The sequence below is a fragment of the Centruroides vittatus genome, unplaced genomic scaffold (assembly GCF_030686945.1).
Source record: "Centruroides vittatus isolate TY-2023 unplaced genomic scaffold, ASM3068694v2 contig_345, whole genome shotgun sequence".
Taxonomy (NCBI): Eukaryota; Metazoa; Arthropoda; class Arachnida; order Scorpiones; family Buthidae; genus Centruroides; species Centruroides vittatus.
In genome coordinates, this window is record NW_027122170.1 from 685760 (window position 1) to 705152 (window position 19393).

At 30.4% G+C, this 19393-nt stretch overlaps 1 protein-coding gene across 1 annotated transcript in view; it reads right to left on the reverse strand.

Moving 5' to 3' along the window:
- LOC136974190 (TNF receptor-associated factor 4-like) overlaps positions 1-18828 on the reverse strand; it is a 68681-nt gene extending 49853 nt beyond the window's left edge. The window contains exon 1 of the mRNA XM_067268993.1: positions 18582-18828. Within this exon, the coding sequence (XP_067125094.1) occupies positions 18582-18724 (143 nt within the window). The 5' untranslated portion in view covers positions 18725-18828. The remainder of the gene's footprint in view (positions 1-18581) is intronic.
- Between the last annotated feature and the right edge of the window lie 565 nt (positions 18829-19393).

Sequence of the window (19393 nt, forward strand, 5' to 3'; positions counted from 1 at the left end):
TCAGGATTCACAGAAAGCGTTGACGGCGGTATGGAAAACACGGTTGAACGTTTGATGGACGTTTTATATCTGAAAGATACTCCCCTAAACGATTCTGAATTTCATCAACATATAAGAAATCAAACAGCTACTCGTCCGCTGGTCTCTTACCCTCCTCCTCAGTTCACGGTAGTAGAAGTTAATGCGGCTATAAAAAGACTGGCACGCAGAAAGGCACCAGGTGCCGATGGGATCACTACTGATATAGTCAAAATAATATAGGAACATCGCCCTGAGATCCTTTTGAATCTTTATAACTGCTTCCTATGTTATAATGTCTTTCCAACAGCATGGAAGAAAGCAAGACTAATCATGATCCCAAAAACAGGGTCAGCCAATATTCACACACCAAATGATTACAGGAACATCTCTCTACTACCGATGATGGGCAAGGTCCTTGAACGTCTTCTAACAAACAGACTGACCTGGCATTTGGAAACCCAAAGTTACCTGCATCAGCAACAATTTGGATTTCGTCCAGGGAAGGGTACGATTGATGCCATCCTCTCTCTAACACATAAAATCAGAGAGCTTCAGGAAACGTATCCTTGCGTTCTTGGACTCAGTTTGGACATCGCTAGTGCTTTCAACTCGTCTTGGTGGCCAATGGTTTTATTTAGGCTTAGGCAAAGCCTGCCTAAATAAAACCATTGCTCTGCTTACATTTATAACATGATCAATGAATATTTACAAGAACGCACAGCTACTTTCAGCATTGGCTCGATCACATTCAACAGGCAAATCACCTTGGTTGCCCGCAGGGGTCTGTCTTCGGCCCCATTCTTTGGAATCTTATTTTAATCTGATTTCCTAAATACAAACCTAGGTGGTGAATGAGCTGTAGCGTACGCTGACGACGCTATGATTCCAGTATGTGCTCGATCCAGGGCAGAAACAGAAAAAAGGCAACCAATATCCTACCTAAGGTAGTTGAGTGGGGTACAAACAACAAATTGGATTTTAACTCCAAAAAGACTAAAGGTATTATCTTTACAAAGCCAAGGGCTCCACACCTATACAGAAGGACACCTATACAGAAGGACACCTACGATCCGTATGGGAAACACTAGTGTACAGATTATGCCTTTACTAAAATATTTGGGCCTGATTCTACATCACAAGCTCAGCTGGATACCTCACATACAGTACAACTGTGATAGGACAAACCTACTTTTTAATACCATGTCAAGAGTAGCAAAAAGTAACTGGGGGCTTTGCTCAAAAATAATGAGCATAATATATGATTCGGTATTTATACCTATGATTATTTACGCTGCTCCAGTGTGGTCTGACTGCCTTGGAATGACGCATATTGATAGAAAACTACAAAGTGCACAACGCAGAGCACTTATTCGTATCTGTAGGGCTTACTCTACAGCCCCCATCTCTGCACTACAACTTCTGACTAGAAAACTGGCCATCCAGCTTACCATCAGCTTAATCACACAAAGGTGACTCATCCGAGACGATCAGATCAACTCGGTCAATGGAATATCTCATGAAAATATTAAACGCACTGAAAAGGGTGTCTCCAGCATTAACTCAGCTTGCTGGCCTGACATGCTGATCAACCCTTGCCCATACAACATCTAACCATATTTACAGGTGGCTCAAAGAGCAATACGGCTGTTGGATGTGCCTTTGTAGCATACGCTAATAATGAAGAAACATTTACATATACAACTAGACTTGGGGCAAACTGTTCTGTTTTTCAAGCAGAACTGGGTTATTCTTTCGGATGGTGCGATTCCATATATAATAGAACAGAAATAACTATTTTTACAGACTCCTACTCATCTACGCAAGCTATTCACAACCTCCAGTGGCGTTTACCTATAGTCCACGATATCTTGCTGGAATTGGCCAAAGATATTAATAGGTATGCCATCGTTTGGGTCAGGGGTCATGCTGGTGTTTCTGGCAACGAGCCGGTTGACCGATTTGCCCGCATGGCCTCTGAACTAGGAAGTGAACCAAGCTATAATATCACTCCCCAATGTCACATCTTAAGACAAATAAGCGAAAATGCCTTCGCTACTTAGCAAAGACAATGGGAAAAGCATAGCGAATGTCTTACAAAGGAGTTTTTCCCCAAGGTTTCAGATTCTATTCTTCCAATCATTGACCATAAATTGGTCGAATTCTATATTGGACATGGGAAGTTTAACCAATAACTTCACAGATTTGACAAATCGGGAAACTCACTGTGCGATATTTGTAACGAAACAGATGGAGTAAAACACTATATGTTTAAATGCCCTATGTTGGAGGATAAGCGTTTTACCATCACCACTCTACTTCCGCGAGAGGAAAATTGGCCTTGCAGCCTCGACATATTTGTCAAGGACAAAAACTGTTTTGTAGCATTTAAAGAACTAGTTTATACTTATTTCAACAAAACTACCGTTAATTAGGTAACTTTGTCTCAATGGACTGATGCTTTTTCGAACCATGCACGAAATTTTGTACTGCTTTGTTTATTTAATGTACACATAATAACATGAACATTACATGTGTTAACTGCATTTTCAGTGTTATAATAACTCGTTTCCACGTAGTTCATTGCATTTTAACGTCTCTCGCACCACATTGGGTTTCATAGTGTACTATTACACTACATGTTTTCTTAGTTTGTTAACAATATCATGCGCTGGTATTGTTGGTAACAAATTGTATGGTAATAATGTTAATCCATACTCTTTTGAGTACTGTACTACTGTTAACTGTTTCTTGTTAAAGTTATGTAACGCAATAGACTGAAATATTGCGAAAACTGATATAAGAGAGATATAATACAATGCTCGGTAATCGTGTATTCGCATCTGTATTAGAGACTCGTAACAAGAATCTCATCTATGCATTCGTTTATGTATTTATAACATATTATTTGCTATTATTATGTTCTTATATTACATTAATTCATATGTGTTCATTCCTTTATATTTGTGTTATCTTATTATTTATAAAATGTCCATATGTGTTTATTATTGATATAATATTTGTATTATATTATCCTATGTTAATTTGTTAATAATACCTGATGTATGTTACCATGTATTTATATAATCAACTCCTGTGCAAGTTATGTTATGTAAGTATTTGGCTACTCTGCGGCCAATAATTTGCCAAGTACTGTACATTAACTGTATTCTAAAACTTATATAGCTGTAATCTAATATATTCTTGTTATGTAACCTGTTTTACATGTATTATGCTTGTAAACATTCTGCTCTCAACCTCGGCGGTGCTCCGCGGAGCCGAGGCCGTCTTCGGAAGTAAAGATTTATACAAAGTGAAGTAACACCAATATAGTTTTTCTTGATTCCTAATTCCATGTTTTCGTAAGGAATCATGTACACTCCCGCTTTTCCTTCTTTATCAATGCTGTCTTTGTCATTCTTTAATATCTTATATAGGTTCGGAGCTCTTTTCAAAATCAATTTAGACTGTTTGCGGTCCGAAATTTCTCTCATGAATGCCGTGGTTATTTGCGTTTGCCAAAACCCACTAGGAAGGTAAAGAAGTAAGGCCTATAGTAAGGTAGAAAGGTGCAGGAGACCAACTTTTATCCTAGAAAAACGGTAACATAAATTTCTCACGTCTCGAGAATAGTATATTGGTGGCACAGGATCCCGGAGTTGTAGTTAAAGAGATACAAGATCTATTGTTAATGGACGATGAGGTGAGAACTGTATTGGACTATGAAAGCTTATACCCTCCTACTAAAATCGAATCCTGCATGGAAGCACTTTTAGAATTCATGCTCAACAAGAACCCGGATTTGGTACGTTACAATAATGAGGTTGTAGAACTGGCTAGTCTCGTATGTTATGAATCATGTTTCATCTTTAATGGCCAGCCATACAAAAAAAAACAAGAATCCCAATGGGAAGTCCGGTATCAGGAATATTACGTGAGCTGCTGGTCAGAACACTAGAAAAAAGTGTTTTTTGTGATTTCAAGAAGGATGTAGTGTATTTTAAAAAATATATATACGATGTCTTTGTACTATGGAGAAATGACCAAAAATCGACGAGTTTATTAGTAAGGTCAATAACAATAATGACGGCCTCAAGTTGAAGATTGAACAGAAAGGTTCCTCGAGGATACATTTTTTAGACGTAGATATTGAATTCAAGGAAGGGCATTTGGTCACCCGTGTATACGTCAAATCGACGCATAGCCCGCTTTATATTCCATCACACTCGAATGATCCTTGCCGATATAAACTAGCTGCCTTCCGAGCTCTCATTACAAGGGCCTTTCTATATTGTAGTAGTGTAGCTGATAGATAGAAGGAGATCAACAGAATATCACAGGTTACCAGAACTCTTGGATACAGAGCGGATACGATAACGGGAGTGATCGAAAGCTACAAAATAGGCACAGCAAAGGCTCCAAGCGGCGATATCCGTAAAATTAGAAAGTTCACATACAATAGAAGTAAGAAAGCCATCATGAGAGAAAGTTCGGACCGCAAACAGTCCAAATTGATTTTGAAAAGAGCTCCGAACTTATATAAGAAATTAAGGAATGACAAAGACAGCATTGATAAAGAAGGAAAAGCGAGAGTGTACATGATTCCTTACGAAAACATGGAATTAGGAATCAAGAAAAACTATATTGGTGTTACTGCAAAAAATTTGGGAATCAGACTGAGAGAACAAAGATGTAATGTCAATAAGGGATCCAACGCCACAGTATAATCTGAAATGGCGCAGGCTGAGAACTCCCTAGTAAAATGGGAGGAAGCGGATATTGTTAAGTCCGTGCACTCCCCGACTTTGGCGATGGGCGCAGAAAAAATTGTAATTTATAAGGGCAAGCTGCAGGATACGTGCATTAATGCAAGAGAGCGAAAGAGATGCCATCTGCGTGCAAGTGCTTAGTTAAAAAGTTCTTTCAGAGCTCATAACTTATGTCTTGATTTTATTTTTGCATTTCTTCGTATATTATATACGATATTATTACATGTTATATAATATTACGCCTGTTTGTTGTTTTATTTTATTTTTATACATTTTATTTTTACACAAGAATTATAACAATACTAGCGGGTGGGCCCGGCGTTGCTCGGGCAAAAGTAACAATACCGAAGATTAAGATTATTATCTTGCTCGTTTTCACAGAATGCAAGAATTGGGTCTCCCTGTTTGCAGATTAATTAGAGAATTTTTAGATGAATCTAAAAATATGTTTGATTTCCCGCAAAAACGAAAAAACTGCATTTGCGTCTTGCACGTCGCTTTCTCTTAACACTTCCATGTTGACACTTCCATTGTCACTTAATACTTCCATTGTTGATGGAAGTGTTAATACTTAATCCTGTCCCTCTCCCCCGTGGGGAAGAATTTCGAAAAAATCCCTTCTTAGTGTGCGTCCTCGTGACGTACCCTAACTGTGTACCAAATTTCAACTTTCAACTCCTAACCGTTTGGGCTCTGCGCTGATTATTATTATTATTATTATTATCAACTCGTCTCGATTATATATATAGATATGTATATATTGTTATAATTCTTCCGTTAATCTTCTATTCCAATTTATATATTCTATTTTTAGAACATCGTTATTTTTTTTCTCGATTAACCCGAGGATGGCCAACCGATTTTGCCGAAAACGTTTGTTACGTTTTAATAAATTTTTCTCAGCAACTTAAGGTGTTGTGGTGTAGTTTATTATTTGCTGAGTGGGTTTCGTTGAATGAATAAATTCTATATATATAATTAAACTTTAGTTATAAATTTTAAGTAAATTGTCTGGAATCATAAGTGTGCCATCGTGGCAACGCGCAAAACCCATTAAGATTATCGAAGAATTGCTGTTAAGACTTGATTATTTGACCGAATATATTATTACATTATTTAAAACATTCATGAAGTAACTTATAAATATAAATATAAAAATTCGTATTTAAAAGAACGATTCAAAAATAAACGTGAATTACTTTCGGCATATCATAATTAAACCGCATCCATTTTACTGATGCTATAACATAGAAAAGGATATTGTTTCGTGTAAAATTAATTAGCGAATGAAATTGTTTCTTTGAGAAGATGGGATGATGCCCCAATAACATGGAATTGCACTTATTCTGATTTCGGATACATTAATCTGTTAAGTCAGTTCAAATGGCTGTTCTTATTGCAACATCCCGATTGAATTCGTTTCAGCATAGGTTAATGAATAAAATAATATACCTAGAATTTTATATTTATTATTATATATTATTAAATATCAAGAACCATTTTTGTAAAAGATTTAATGAAGATTTCATTTATAAGAAGTCGAGATACTAATGAGCTTTATTTTTAATAATTATCCTTGTGAATATAATATATTTAAATACAGAAAAATATTATTTTTATTTTTTAAAAATTATCTATAGTAGTTTAAATTAAAAAAATTTTTATAATACCTAAAAAATATTCTGTAATAATTACTCACCAGAGGGCTTCATTTGTAGATTTTCGTTCCTTTGGTTTGTTTCACATATATATTTACGTCATTTTGACATAAAAGCGCGCGCAATTCAAACCGAACGAACCGTTATACAATTAATTATGAGACCTCTGGTGTTTAAAATATAAATTAAAATTTATTCAAATATTTCACTTAAAAATTATAAATTATAAATTATAGTTCTAGAACGAAATAAGTATTAAAAAATAATTAAAAAATTAATTATATTAAGCTTAAATCAAAATTTTAAGCGTAATTTTTAAAATTATTTTTAAAAAATTATAAAAAAATGGCGATGGGAGCTAGAATAGAGCGACGAGAAACTTTACAAACCGAAATGTTGATAGAGAATTTAAAACTTTTCGAGTATAAATAGAGAAATCAAGAATACTCGTCATTTACCGGATGTGGGCCGGTTATAAAAAAATACAGTATGGTCACAAAGTCAGTTATCCGTGCCTTGTTTTTGTGCGCTGCAGGCCCGCTCGTGAGTATGAATCGTAAACCGAATTCATATCAACGTATTTTGCGAAAAGATGTAATTAAAGCATTTGAAGTAAATAGCAATTCAGAGTTACAATTGTTAACTGACTTTTAGGCCAACCTTTGAATTCCTAAGGCGAAAACACAGGCTAAATTCCGTTGAGAATATAATTTAAATTATAAATAAGTAAAAAAAAATCTACAAAAACAGTTTAAAAAGCATTCAAAATTATCAATAGACATCATCAAAATTCCGTAATTGTTAACAATGAATAATGATGGCCACTTGCATAATTAAGACAGACAATATTTAAATTTAAGAAAAATATTTTAATGTTTTCTTACAAAAAATATTGGAAAAAATTCAAATAATAACATTTTTTCTCCTTGTATTTATTAATCATAATTAAATTTTAATTATCATTCCTTTCTCGCTATTATTAATTAATTCGCTTAGATGTTTCGAAGGATAAGATTTGGAGGGGGGAAGATGGCAATTTTTTGCTACCGACGATCAATATATTTTTCCCACAGCCTTGTGTCAAGGTCGACTTGTCAATTTGACGAACAATACAGAGAGTGTCCGGTAGCGTGAAGTTATTTCGACGTAGCGGCAATGTTGCCAACCTATCTGAGGACGATATCCTCTAGCAGCTAATTAGAAGGACAAGTCTCCCTAATTAACCTCTGAGTGTTTGTTGATAGTTCCTTCTTTTCGTGGAGATGAAGCGAGTAAACTCGTTTCTCCTCTCGAATGATGATTGAAGAGTATTATAGAAAATATAGCTTTTTATCTATAAGATATTACATATTTTCTTTTTTTATCCTTAAAATAATTGTTTCTAAGTAGAGGTTTTAAGATACAGATATCGTATCTTTCTGTGAATAGATAATTATTCGTATAATCTTTCTGATTTTAAGGTAGATATGCTACTGTATTTTTATTCAATAGTTGATGAATTTTACAACCTTCTGTTCTCTTTTCCTTATTTAAAAAGTTATTTTGATGTAAGATAAAGTTGAAACAACTTATAGAAGTGCTGTTGAGAGAATTTAACTGTCTGTGAAAGTAACAAAGATTAGTATCACTATAAATAATTATACGCATATATAAGAATGTTGCTATGTAAAATTAATTTTAAAAAAGTATAAAAGTCCATGTTTCTTGTACAAATTTTAGTTTAATTTATTTTAAATTATAAAATTTCTAACTTAAGATACTCGTTCTAGTGAACATCTCTTACATTGAGATGAAGAGCATCTCTCTTGTACTCTGCTTCATTCCCTATCTTATAAAAGTTTATTAAAAAATGGTAAAAGTAATAAAATTTTGCAAAATTTTCTCTACATGTTAACGACATTGCACATATTTTTACTAATTAAGTCGCTTCTTATCAGAGTTAAGAACAGCATTTCGGCATCTTATCACTAAAACGGATCGTCTATGCAGAGGGAAAGAGGGGGGAAAAGCAAATATTTAAAGATTTAGTACTTAACAAAGCGGTAGAGAAGTAGAAATGCAGCTCGATAAAATCAGTCATCTAGTTTTAAAGCAAAAAAAAAAAAAAAAAATATGGCATAACATCATTAAATTAATTGCTCCGTAGGTGGTACATTGTCATACGAGAGAGAAAGATTCCCCAGTGAGAAAGAATGCACCGCATTTAGAGTATAGTATCACTCCTATTACTCGTCATTATGTGATGTAATCAGATGCATCCATCAACATTATCCTCAATAGTAACAGCTTCGAGCTTTGCAGATGGCTTAACTCTAGAGGCCTGAATATAGAATGATGCTTCAATCTAACCGACTTATAGAACACTGTTGGAGTGTTAATAATTTAGTTATAACATTAAGTGCGTATACTGAAATTTGGAAGTTGTAAAATATTTATGGATGTTTGGTAAAATTATTAGGTTTCTTGGAGGCGACACGGATGCGCGATTATCTGTTTAATGTAAAAGTCAGATTGGTGATTTTACATTGACAAATATTGATATTATAAATGACTTTTTTGAAACATCGCGTACAAATTTTAATAAAACGCAGAAAATTAACACAAATATAATACAGTTTTGAAGAAAAAAGTATCCGCAACGGATAAAAGAATTGGATCTTAGTCGCTAAGAAGGACTAGAATTGATGCTGTAGAGAAAATGATAGAAAAAATCAAATTAAAATTCATTAAATCATCGCGAAAAAGGCAATATAAAAATTGCAAAAAGTTCACCAAAATCGAGTAATTCTTGCTTTATTATTTTTTTATAAGATTTACCCTTTGTACTTTCTTTATCACGTATTCTGGTGTTATTCAGGTATAGAGAGATAGGTTGAGTCTCGTTTATTCTGTAACAAATTGTTCTAGGATATCAAGAAATTTTTGTTTCATTCAAAGACTCAATCGCCATATCCCGTTACTAAGCAACGACACTCTCCCATTCCACTCGTGACAACCACGTGACTCGACAGATACCTCCAGCTATTCCATCGATCCACAACATCGATTCTTCTCAATTTGGATAGACTCTGACTAGTTCATCCTGCTTTTTCCTTATATTATTAAACAAACTGTGGCATGAAGTTAGGTAAATTGTAAATCTTTGCATTCAAAGTAGAAACTGAAAAAAACGATTTTCTTTTCTTCTTTCCAGATCGAATTGCCAAGAAAAAAAATACAAAAAAATACTCTCAAATGGCATTGATAAATCCTTATTAATATTGAATTGCTGAAGGAAAATCAGAAATTATTCAGTAAATTTTTTATGTTTGATTTAAGTATAAAATGTCGACATTGTTTGAGATTCAATGTAGATTAATACATAGAAATAATTCATAATAATTTTTATTTTAAAATTATTGTAATTTTCTTCATCTGCAATATCACCGAGCGATCTTCAAAATTCAGGAATTTCGTATAAATCAAATATATTTAAAGAAAATTGCCCTCAGACATACGTTTTAGACAGTAAAATTCATTTTATAGGCTTATTTTTAATTATTAAACATTTATAATTAAATGAGCATTATCTAATTCGAATGATATGTGATTATAAATAAATTTAGGTTTATTCAACCGAACATCGGGGCGCCTCTAGTGACTAAATTAGAAACAGCTTAGTAAACATTATTATTACATATAATCGGTAATTGGCAGTATAATTTCAATTTTGGTCATTAGAGGCGCCTCGATGATCTTTTGCATCATAAATATTAAGGCATATTTTTATAAGTAGGCCTAACCGAATACTGAAGGGTTCAATGATTGTTGTAACGTTCTTAAAACATTTTCTAAATTGAAAAAATAAAAATAATACAAATTTTTTGACAGAAGAATGAAAAGTTACAGTCGTATGAATCACTAATCATAAGTTACAACCGTATATTCAATCTAGATAATGCATTTATACGAATTGATTTCCGCTCGACAACTCTTTCTAATACAATAACGATTTTCTCCGATGGAGAAATATGTCAAGCGAAAATGTCTTACCGTAGCACGAGAAAATCTCAGCAATTTCGTGAATATCCGTGGAAAAAACATCATCCAGATCTACCGAAGACATTTGACATGGCAAACTCCGAAAGAAAAAAATCCAAAATAGTTATATGCAAAATCAATAAAGTAGATTATTCTTAGATAAATTGCTTACTTCTGCAGCTAGAAAGTTTATAATATTTGAAGAATATTGCATCATCTTGAGGCGTATCCATTATCATTCCTATATCAATATCATTATATCGTCAAACTGGAGTTTTGCCAGCGCTTATTATCTTTTATAAAAATTTGTTCAAAGTATTTTTATAGTAATATAAGTCAAATTTAAATGTGCTGCAACGATTAGAAAATAGAACAAAGCAACTAAAATTAAAAAAAAAAAACTCTGAAGACCCTCGAGATGCCGCCGTGATAAATTTCAGATATTTCAAAGCACCTTTACCTTTTTCCGAAATTTCGATTTACTAGAAGATATAACAGAATTGAATTAATAATGACTCCATCTGAAGAAGTGAAACTATCATTAAATTCTGAAAGTTTCGAGATACGTCAGTTATTTCTTATACTCTCCTCCATTAACTCAATACTCGCAGAAACTCTTCAACCATTTCTTAAGAAAGTATGACCAGAAAATGGATATTACAATCAATTAATGTATAGAAGACTGTGACCAGTTACATTGGGAATAACTTGATGAAAAAAATAGTTTAAAGAGAAGAGAAAAATCGATATTAATTAAAAATACCTTTGTACAATATTCAGAAATGCGGCGCTGTGGTTAAGGTTGAAAGGTTCTACTGTATTTCTAGTTACCTCCACAATTTACGGATTTAATTAAAGGATTTACTTCTCTGCTCTCACACTCTTAATTGTACTAATCACTCTTAATTAAGGTTACCGAAACTTTCGTGTTGTTGCCATCTTTTTCTTTTGAACAAAAGTATGATTTAATGGAGGAAACTCGAATCCTTTTGCAAATTTTTAAATATTGTTCTATTATATAGAAAATTTTACGTTTTAAATAAAAAATAATAATAATTTCTATATATATAATTTTCGACGTTGCCTGTTTGTCTATTACGCTCTGTTTACCAAGAAAGAAAATAAAGATGAAAGATATCTTGTTTAAGAATTACGGCGCGGACAGAAGAAAAAATTTTACTTTTTTTCTTTTGCTTTTTTGAAAAAAAAAAACAATTTTTCAAAGTTAATATGACATATCGCGTGTGAAACTTGTCGAAGCAAGTTGCTTTAATTTATCACAAGTGATTATAAACTCCAACATGGAAAAATGCTTATTTCCACTGAATAATTTCGAAAAGTTTCCCGTTTATCTGGTTTAAATTCATACGGTTTTTGGTTTTATATTGAAAAGGTAACTTTAAAAAGCTCAGCAAAATTTTTGAGGAGGAAGATTTTGAACGTGATTAATTTCGAGTGATGCGTACTCCAGATTATCATCAGAAATTTTCTAGCCCCGTTTGCGTGTTAAGATATATGTTGTTATCATTATTTTACAGTTATTGTTACAAAACAGTTATTGTATTTATAAGTAGAGGCCCAAAGTAAATTAACCGTGTGAAGGTTAAAGGTTTTTCTTATATCTTATTCAAATATCTTAACATTTAAACATATTTTTATCACGTTTCTACCAATTTTATAAATTATAAAACCTCACAGGATAGTTAACTGACTTTTGGACCACTCTATGTTTTAATAAATTGCTAATTTAAAAAAATGGAAAGTATATATCTATATTTTCATTCTCTGCATATATTTTCATTAGAATGACGTGTAGTATATATACTGGTATCATTATCGAAGATATACTTGATATTATGTGTTCTTCATGTACTTAAGTGAGCAACAGTATCATATATAAAAGATATAACATGTAATTTACAAAATAATTTTCTCATTTGTATATAAAATAATTATAATTTTTACAGTTTCGCAAATTATAATCAATTTTTAAGTTTAATTTTATTTAAAAAACGACATAGACAGTAAATAGGAGACACGATAAACTCTAAATAAAACTTAATTATCTATTCGAATCTATAAACAAGCAAGAGTGAAAGTGGGAAAAAGTTTTAAAACATTTTAATAATGTTCATTAGCATATAAATTACTTTTTAAAACTTAATTCTCTTTAGTATTTTGCATTTACTTATTTCACTCGATATATATCACAATTTTCAAAAACTAAGGTGATTTTTCTCGAGTCGACACGTAAATATTTTCATTTATTTTTGTGTAAAATTATTCAAAATGAGTGTAATAAGTAAATAAAATAAATATTTTATTCAATTTTTGCTGCATAAACAAGAGGTTAACCCTGGAAAAGAGTTTATCATTTACTCAACTAGATACATAAATCATAACATTGAAATTTATCGAATTATTGGTCTTCTATCCTTCATATCAATGCAGATTAATGAGAGGATAGACATGTGCCATTGCATCCTTTCATCAATGAAGATGGATTATTCTAAACAAAGAATATTTTTCATATTTAAATGGCCTGATTTCCTTAAATTAATGTTTACACGTGATAAGTTCTGTTACAAACTCGTCATTCTTCATTTTATAATAATACTATTTATATTATATTATACGATAAAAGGCAAAGTTGGAAAAGTAGCTTGAGGTTTACAGAATTATTCTTTGTAAAGTAATATATATACATACTTAAAGTTTAGGAGAAGGGATTTTTCGAATATCTATAAAAATAAATGGTAGATAAGAAAGATAAAGGCTAATTTTCTTTGTATTACAAGATAATAGTTAGATTATATATCGTTGGAGAGGTACATTGAGGTTTACAGAGTCATTGTCTGTAAAATTATGTATACATTTAGAGTTTAGGAGAAGATAATATAAAATTCAAGCTATAGGAAAAGCAATCATCTGTAAGAAAAACGTTGAATAATAAGGATAAAGATTAATTTGGGTCAAAAAAATAAAGGTATAAAATCGAATTTTGGCTGGCGATTTTGGAAGATATCCTGGATGAGATCCAAACTAATAACTAGTTCAAATGTAGTAAACTTTACTGCTATAAATCAAACTCAAAATTTAATTTATCAAACAAAAATTCTTGTCTTTATATAGATTTTATAGAATTATAAGAAAGGAAATTAAACTTCTTGAATTAGATAATTTATAGTAGTTTTTATACATATGTATAATTCCTTCTTTGAAAACTCAATTTGTAGTTACTGCTTTAACTCATCTTTCTTTGGATGTAACTTAAAATTCTGAGAAGGCCATTCTTATCTTGGGTCGATTTTAACATCGTTAGAGACACATACAATAAATGGTATTTCCTGTTAAAAGATCATTTAAAACCTGCCTTTCAAGATAAAAAATAAGATTTTAATCATCCTTAAATTGATTTCATTCTTCTAAAATTTAATAAAATTATTGTATAATATATTTTAAATGATATATATTATTTTAGCTTAATTTTATAAATAAAAAGACAAAAAAATCATAGATTTTAAGGTAGAAAAAAAGCTCTAAAAATCAAGATTTTTTAAAGTATACTATTGTAATGGATATAATATCAGAAATTCCTGAAGCTATCCTCCTTTCTTATCATCATTTACATTTGTTCTCACGTTTTTGCATTTTTTAAAGCTTAAATGCCAAGAAAATAAATAAGAAAAAGTGTAGAAAAGTTTGAATTAAGTAGAAAATTTCCTAAATTTGCTTAATGTACAATTTTTCTTGAGGAAAAGTATAAATATATATTTTCTTAAATTTTCTTAAAATAAAACCTTTTCTATACTACAGATAGCTGATTGACAAGTTTTGTAAGTAATCTAATAAAAATTTTAATATTAGATAAGCTTTACATTATCCAATTTAAATTATAAAATGGCTTAAGAAATTAATATCTTGATAATTTAATGTGATATTAATGGCTATACTGTATACACTGTATATGTATTTTTAAACCCAAATTTAAATTGTTAAAATGATGTTTTTTAAATTGATAATTCTCTTTGCTTTTTTTATTTTTTAAGATTCAATAATTTAATTTTTTACATTAATTCCTTTTTATTTTTTTGTATATAAATACACGTTTTAATATTACCTTTTTTTAGTATAAAATTAAGCACAAATGCTTCAATTTAGGTTATATTAATAGTTAAAAATGATAAAATTTTATATAAAAGTATTAAAATACTGTAAAATACGTAATAACTTAGATAAATTATTGTTATTATACACTATATTAAGTTAAAAAGCTTTAAAAAGTGATAAATTTTATACTTATCTCAATGCATTAATGCTTATTTTGTTTAAATTTACATAAAAATTCGTATTTTATTATATTTTTAATATTTTGTTAATAAATTTATAAGAATTTAAGGATTAAATCGCTTTTTATATATATGTTTAAAAAAATAGTTTAAATAAGTGTTAATACTTCACGTTCTGTTTACTTTCCTTCGAAACACGTCTGACATAAGGAAAAGAAAGATTTACAGGGGCAAAGCTGGTAACTTTTTATAAACAACTTAAATATTTAAATTCTAATTTTAACTTTTAAATATTAATTTATTTAAATATAAATCTTTGTATAACTTTATAAAAGAAAGCGAAATGATTGTAATATTAAAAGATGTACGCGTGATAAGTCCTGTCAAAAAGTACTAAGCATTATCTACATTTCCTATTTGCGAGGAAAGAAATTGCCTCGAAGGAATGCGATGAGTCACGACTCACGAGAATAATGAAAGATGTCAAATAACATGAAAATTACTGCCAACTTTCAAAATAAAACGAATATTTATACTAAAAAGTATCGAATAACGTTCGAAAAAATTGCATAAAAATTCCAATTCTGTTTTTTTTCTTACAAAAATACAATTTTATATTTAATCCTTCTATCTTATAAAATATGCCATAAATAAATAATAAATAAAATATAAAAGTATTTGCAAAAAATATATTTTTTCTCCCTCCAATTTTCAAGTTGCAAATATAATTTATCTAAATTAAAGTTATTCAATTCAGAAAATATATTGAATTATATTATTGGATATTTAAATTTCATGGCATTAATTGAAGACAATAATGCATTATTCCTTATATTAGTAAACGTTTCCTAAATAGAGAAGTGATGTATATAATCAATGGCTGTCTGCATCAGTTCTAATGACTATAGTAATCTAAATGTCAGCTGGGATAATCTCCATCAATTTAAACAGAAGGTTCGTTTTGATAAGTTTATATATTTAACTTAACTATAAATTTAAATTCTCTATTCGATTTTAATTTTAAAATAATGAAGATAATTGTCATTTCTACAAAAGTTTAAATAAATGTTGACATCCTTTCAATCTCGTTTAAAATATTAGTAATAATAATATTATTTTCTTTCAATGGAAGATCATCGCTTTCCTCGCTATTAATTGAGTTATATCGCATCACTGACGATGCATTCTGTAATTTCATTATAATACACATCAAAATATTAATAATAGACTAAATGAATTTTCAGTAAAACATGCGAATTTTATAAGTGGAAATCATCTGAAGTTAATTTTATCATATTTAGAGCGAATGCTAGAATTCTTATAATTGTGCTTGCCATCACTTCTTATAAGTTGGACAAAGAAATCCGTGGGCGTTTACTTTCATCTTATACACGAAATAGGAGGTTCCACTTGATCACTCAATAAAGGTACTTAGCTTAGTCCAAGTCTTATAACGAAGCAACGAAAAGATTGATATTTCCCTTAGAAATATTTGACACGAACCATATTTTTTAAATATCTTGTCGAGATTTTACCTTCCATTTTCATAAAATTAATTCAAGATAATGTGTTTAATAGTAAGTGTTTGCATTTAATTATCAATCCTCTGTGAGATTATCTGTTGCAACGAGTAGGGATGCGTAATAACATAATGTTAGAGGGGTTTTAGAACAAATTAATCCTTTATAAATTTTTAAAATTTATAGGACAATAAACTTATTTTATATTTAAGGAATTATGTATTTCCTCTTTAGGTTTATTAATATTTTATGCGGAGCAGCGTCTCTTAGGAGGAAAAAAAAGGAACGGAAGAGATATTTTGATAAAATATAAAGTAAAAGGATTAAATTTAGTGTGAATTTGTTAAAAATAAAATCGATTCAACATTTTTGAACCAGAAACTCGTTTGTCTTCCCCTGTTTTTTCTTTCTTTGAGAGAAATCTGTCATTTATGGTTCAAATAACAGAAATGCTCTTTGAATAATTTCTGATTTTATGAAGAGAGATTTATTAATAAATATAAAATATCGATAAAGAAAATAAGATATTTTATAAATTTTAAACAGATTAAGAAAGAAAGTAGCAAATATAAATCTTAAAACTTATAACTTTTATCATAGGAGCAAATTTTTGACAATGGCAATTTGTTCGTGTAACAATTGATGCTTCAACATGAAAACTTAGACATAAGTTTCAGTCAAAAGTGAGGAAAAAATTAATGTTTTATTATATATTAGACCATATCTTTCCTTTCTCAAAGTATTTTATAATTTAAAAAACTAAAAACCAAACTTCTTGAAGTTGTCAATTTAAAAATATAAAGCCCTCTAAACTGATAGAACTTACATATATTCATCAAATTGTCTCATACTATTTCGCGAATATAGTGTTAAATAATTTAATAGCCTACCTTCTCTAAAATTTACTCATTCAGTTATAGATTCTAAGAAGAAAATTGATGTAAGAGTTCTCTTCTTAGGTAAAATTCTTTTTAAAAATTTCCATTTTCATAAATTATTATCAAAATTGAAAAAATCTTTAGATTTTTAGAGTTTTCTTCTTGTAAACTACAAACAATAAAGGCCCTATATTCATAGTATTCAAAATTGCATACTGCATACAAGAGTTAACATTCTTTTAAACCATTCATATCATAGATTGTTAGAAGAATAATGTCCAGAGACAAATAAAAGAAGTTTTAATATCTGAGGAAATAATTAAAATTTATATTTTAAATATAACTTGGAAATTTAAAACTTTTCACATTACCCTTATATATATTTTTTCTTTTCTAATGGTTCATGCTAAATGAAATATGCCATTTATATATATTCATGGATAAAGCTATGTTTTAAATGCTTTTATGTAGCTTCTCTGCGCTAACATAATGCAATAAGCATCTCAACTACATTGATGAATAAATTATAAAAAATTTATGTTAGAGACGTTTTAAAGGAAAAATTTCACTATAAGAATTGTTAAATTAAAGTTGGAAAATAAATTTTAAAAATATTTTTAAAAGTAAAATTAAATTTTCCATAGCATAAAAGAATGTTTATAATAATCAGATTTTCACTACCTTTCAGAAAACGTTCGTAATTCGATTGTAGGTGGCGCCGACATCAACCGATGATGATAGCGCCACCTAGTGTTAAGTATTTTCATATAAGTTTAACGGAAGAACAAAAATGGCATTTAAACTTATTTTAAAATTAAAAATACTTAAATTAAAAACATAATTTTATTTTTAAAGTAATATGTTTAAATATAATTCTTATTTAAAAAATAGAAAAAGTTTTATTTTAATAAATTCAAGATAAAGTTATTTTTAGATACAAAATGTTTTCATAACTCACAGCGCCATCTGTTATTTATATATAGATCAATTTCTAAAGTTTTATATCACGTGGCTTATTTTTACTTTGTAAATTTCGTGCATAAAAATCTCATCAATAATATATTAGATGTGTAAATAAGAACTAAATCAATCTGATAAACGTACAGACAGAATGTAACGTAATCATTTATAAGTGAAGATTTATGAAAAGGGGAAGAGAGAGAGAGAGTTTAGCAAACTCATCAAAATTTCGACGTATCTCGGAATTTCTAGAATCTGAAGCCCGCTATTTAATTTAGTAGTAAGTTGGAAATCCTGCCTCATAAAATAATAAACTGGCTATCTTCTCAAATTTTTATGTATTTTTTTAAAATAAACTTTCTCTTATCTATGTCACTCGAGGAAGTGAAATTAGTGTCAGAATGCTACGGAAGAAAACTAAGATGTAAATCGTGTGTCTAGTGGAGAATGTCGACCCAGAAGCGCTCACCTGAGATAATCTTGCAGGCAGGTGTCACAGAATCTATGTCCGCAGGTAGTTATTCTGACAGGTTCTCTCATCGGCAGACGGCACAAAGGACAGGTGTAGCGGCGTTTCAATACGGAACGGAACTCGATATCGTGTCCAGGCATTCCCTACTCAGTATCTCCTCGAGCCATGTTCCGATCTTTCTAATGTGTCATTAGTAGAGGGAGCCACAGGTATGCGGGACCAGAACCAATAGGAGCAGTCACGTAAATCATTTCGTCTTCACTTGACACTCGCATCCCGGTTTCTACTGAATTGAAGGACAGTTGGAAACGTACAGTTAGCGCCATCTATCTGTGGGTAGGGAAACTACTCATCGTTCCTGAGTAATTTGTTTTTTCCCCGCCGGCCAGTTTATTCACCATGAAGATAAGTTATATAAGTATACACCTGAAGAATGTGGAGTACAGATAAAAGTAAATACTGGACTAGGATTGATAACGTTCTCGCAGAGTAAAGAGAATAAATAAAACTGTTCCGTTTGTCGAATCGATGCTGCGATATCAAAGGGAACGATTTCTGTTCGCTTGACTATTCGCAGGCCACTATCTGTAAATAGGAGGCTATTCAATCATTTATAGGCGTTTCTTTTTTATACAAGACTTGCAGGGATGCCACGTTTTCTATTTAATATCATTAGTTGCAGTTTTTTCTGCATCAATTTTTTTCCTCTAACGTTAAAGAAAGCTTTTTGAAAACGAAGAAAAATAAAGTAAAAAAGGCAACAGGATAAAAATAATTCAAAATAGATTAATTCCAGCTTTTAAGTAACG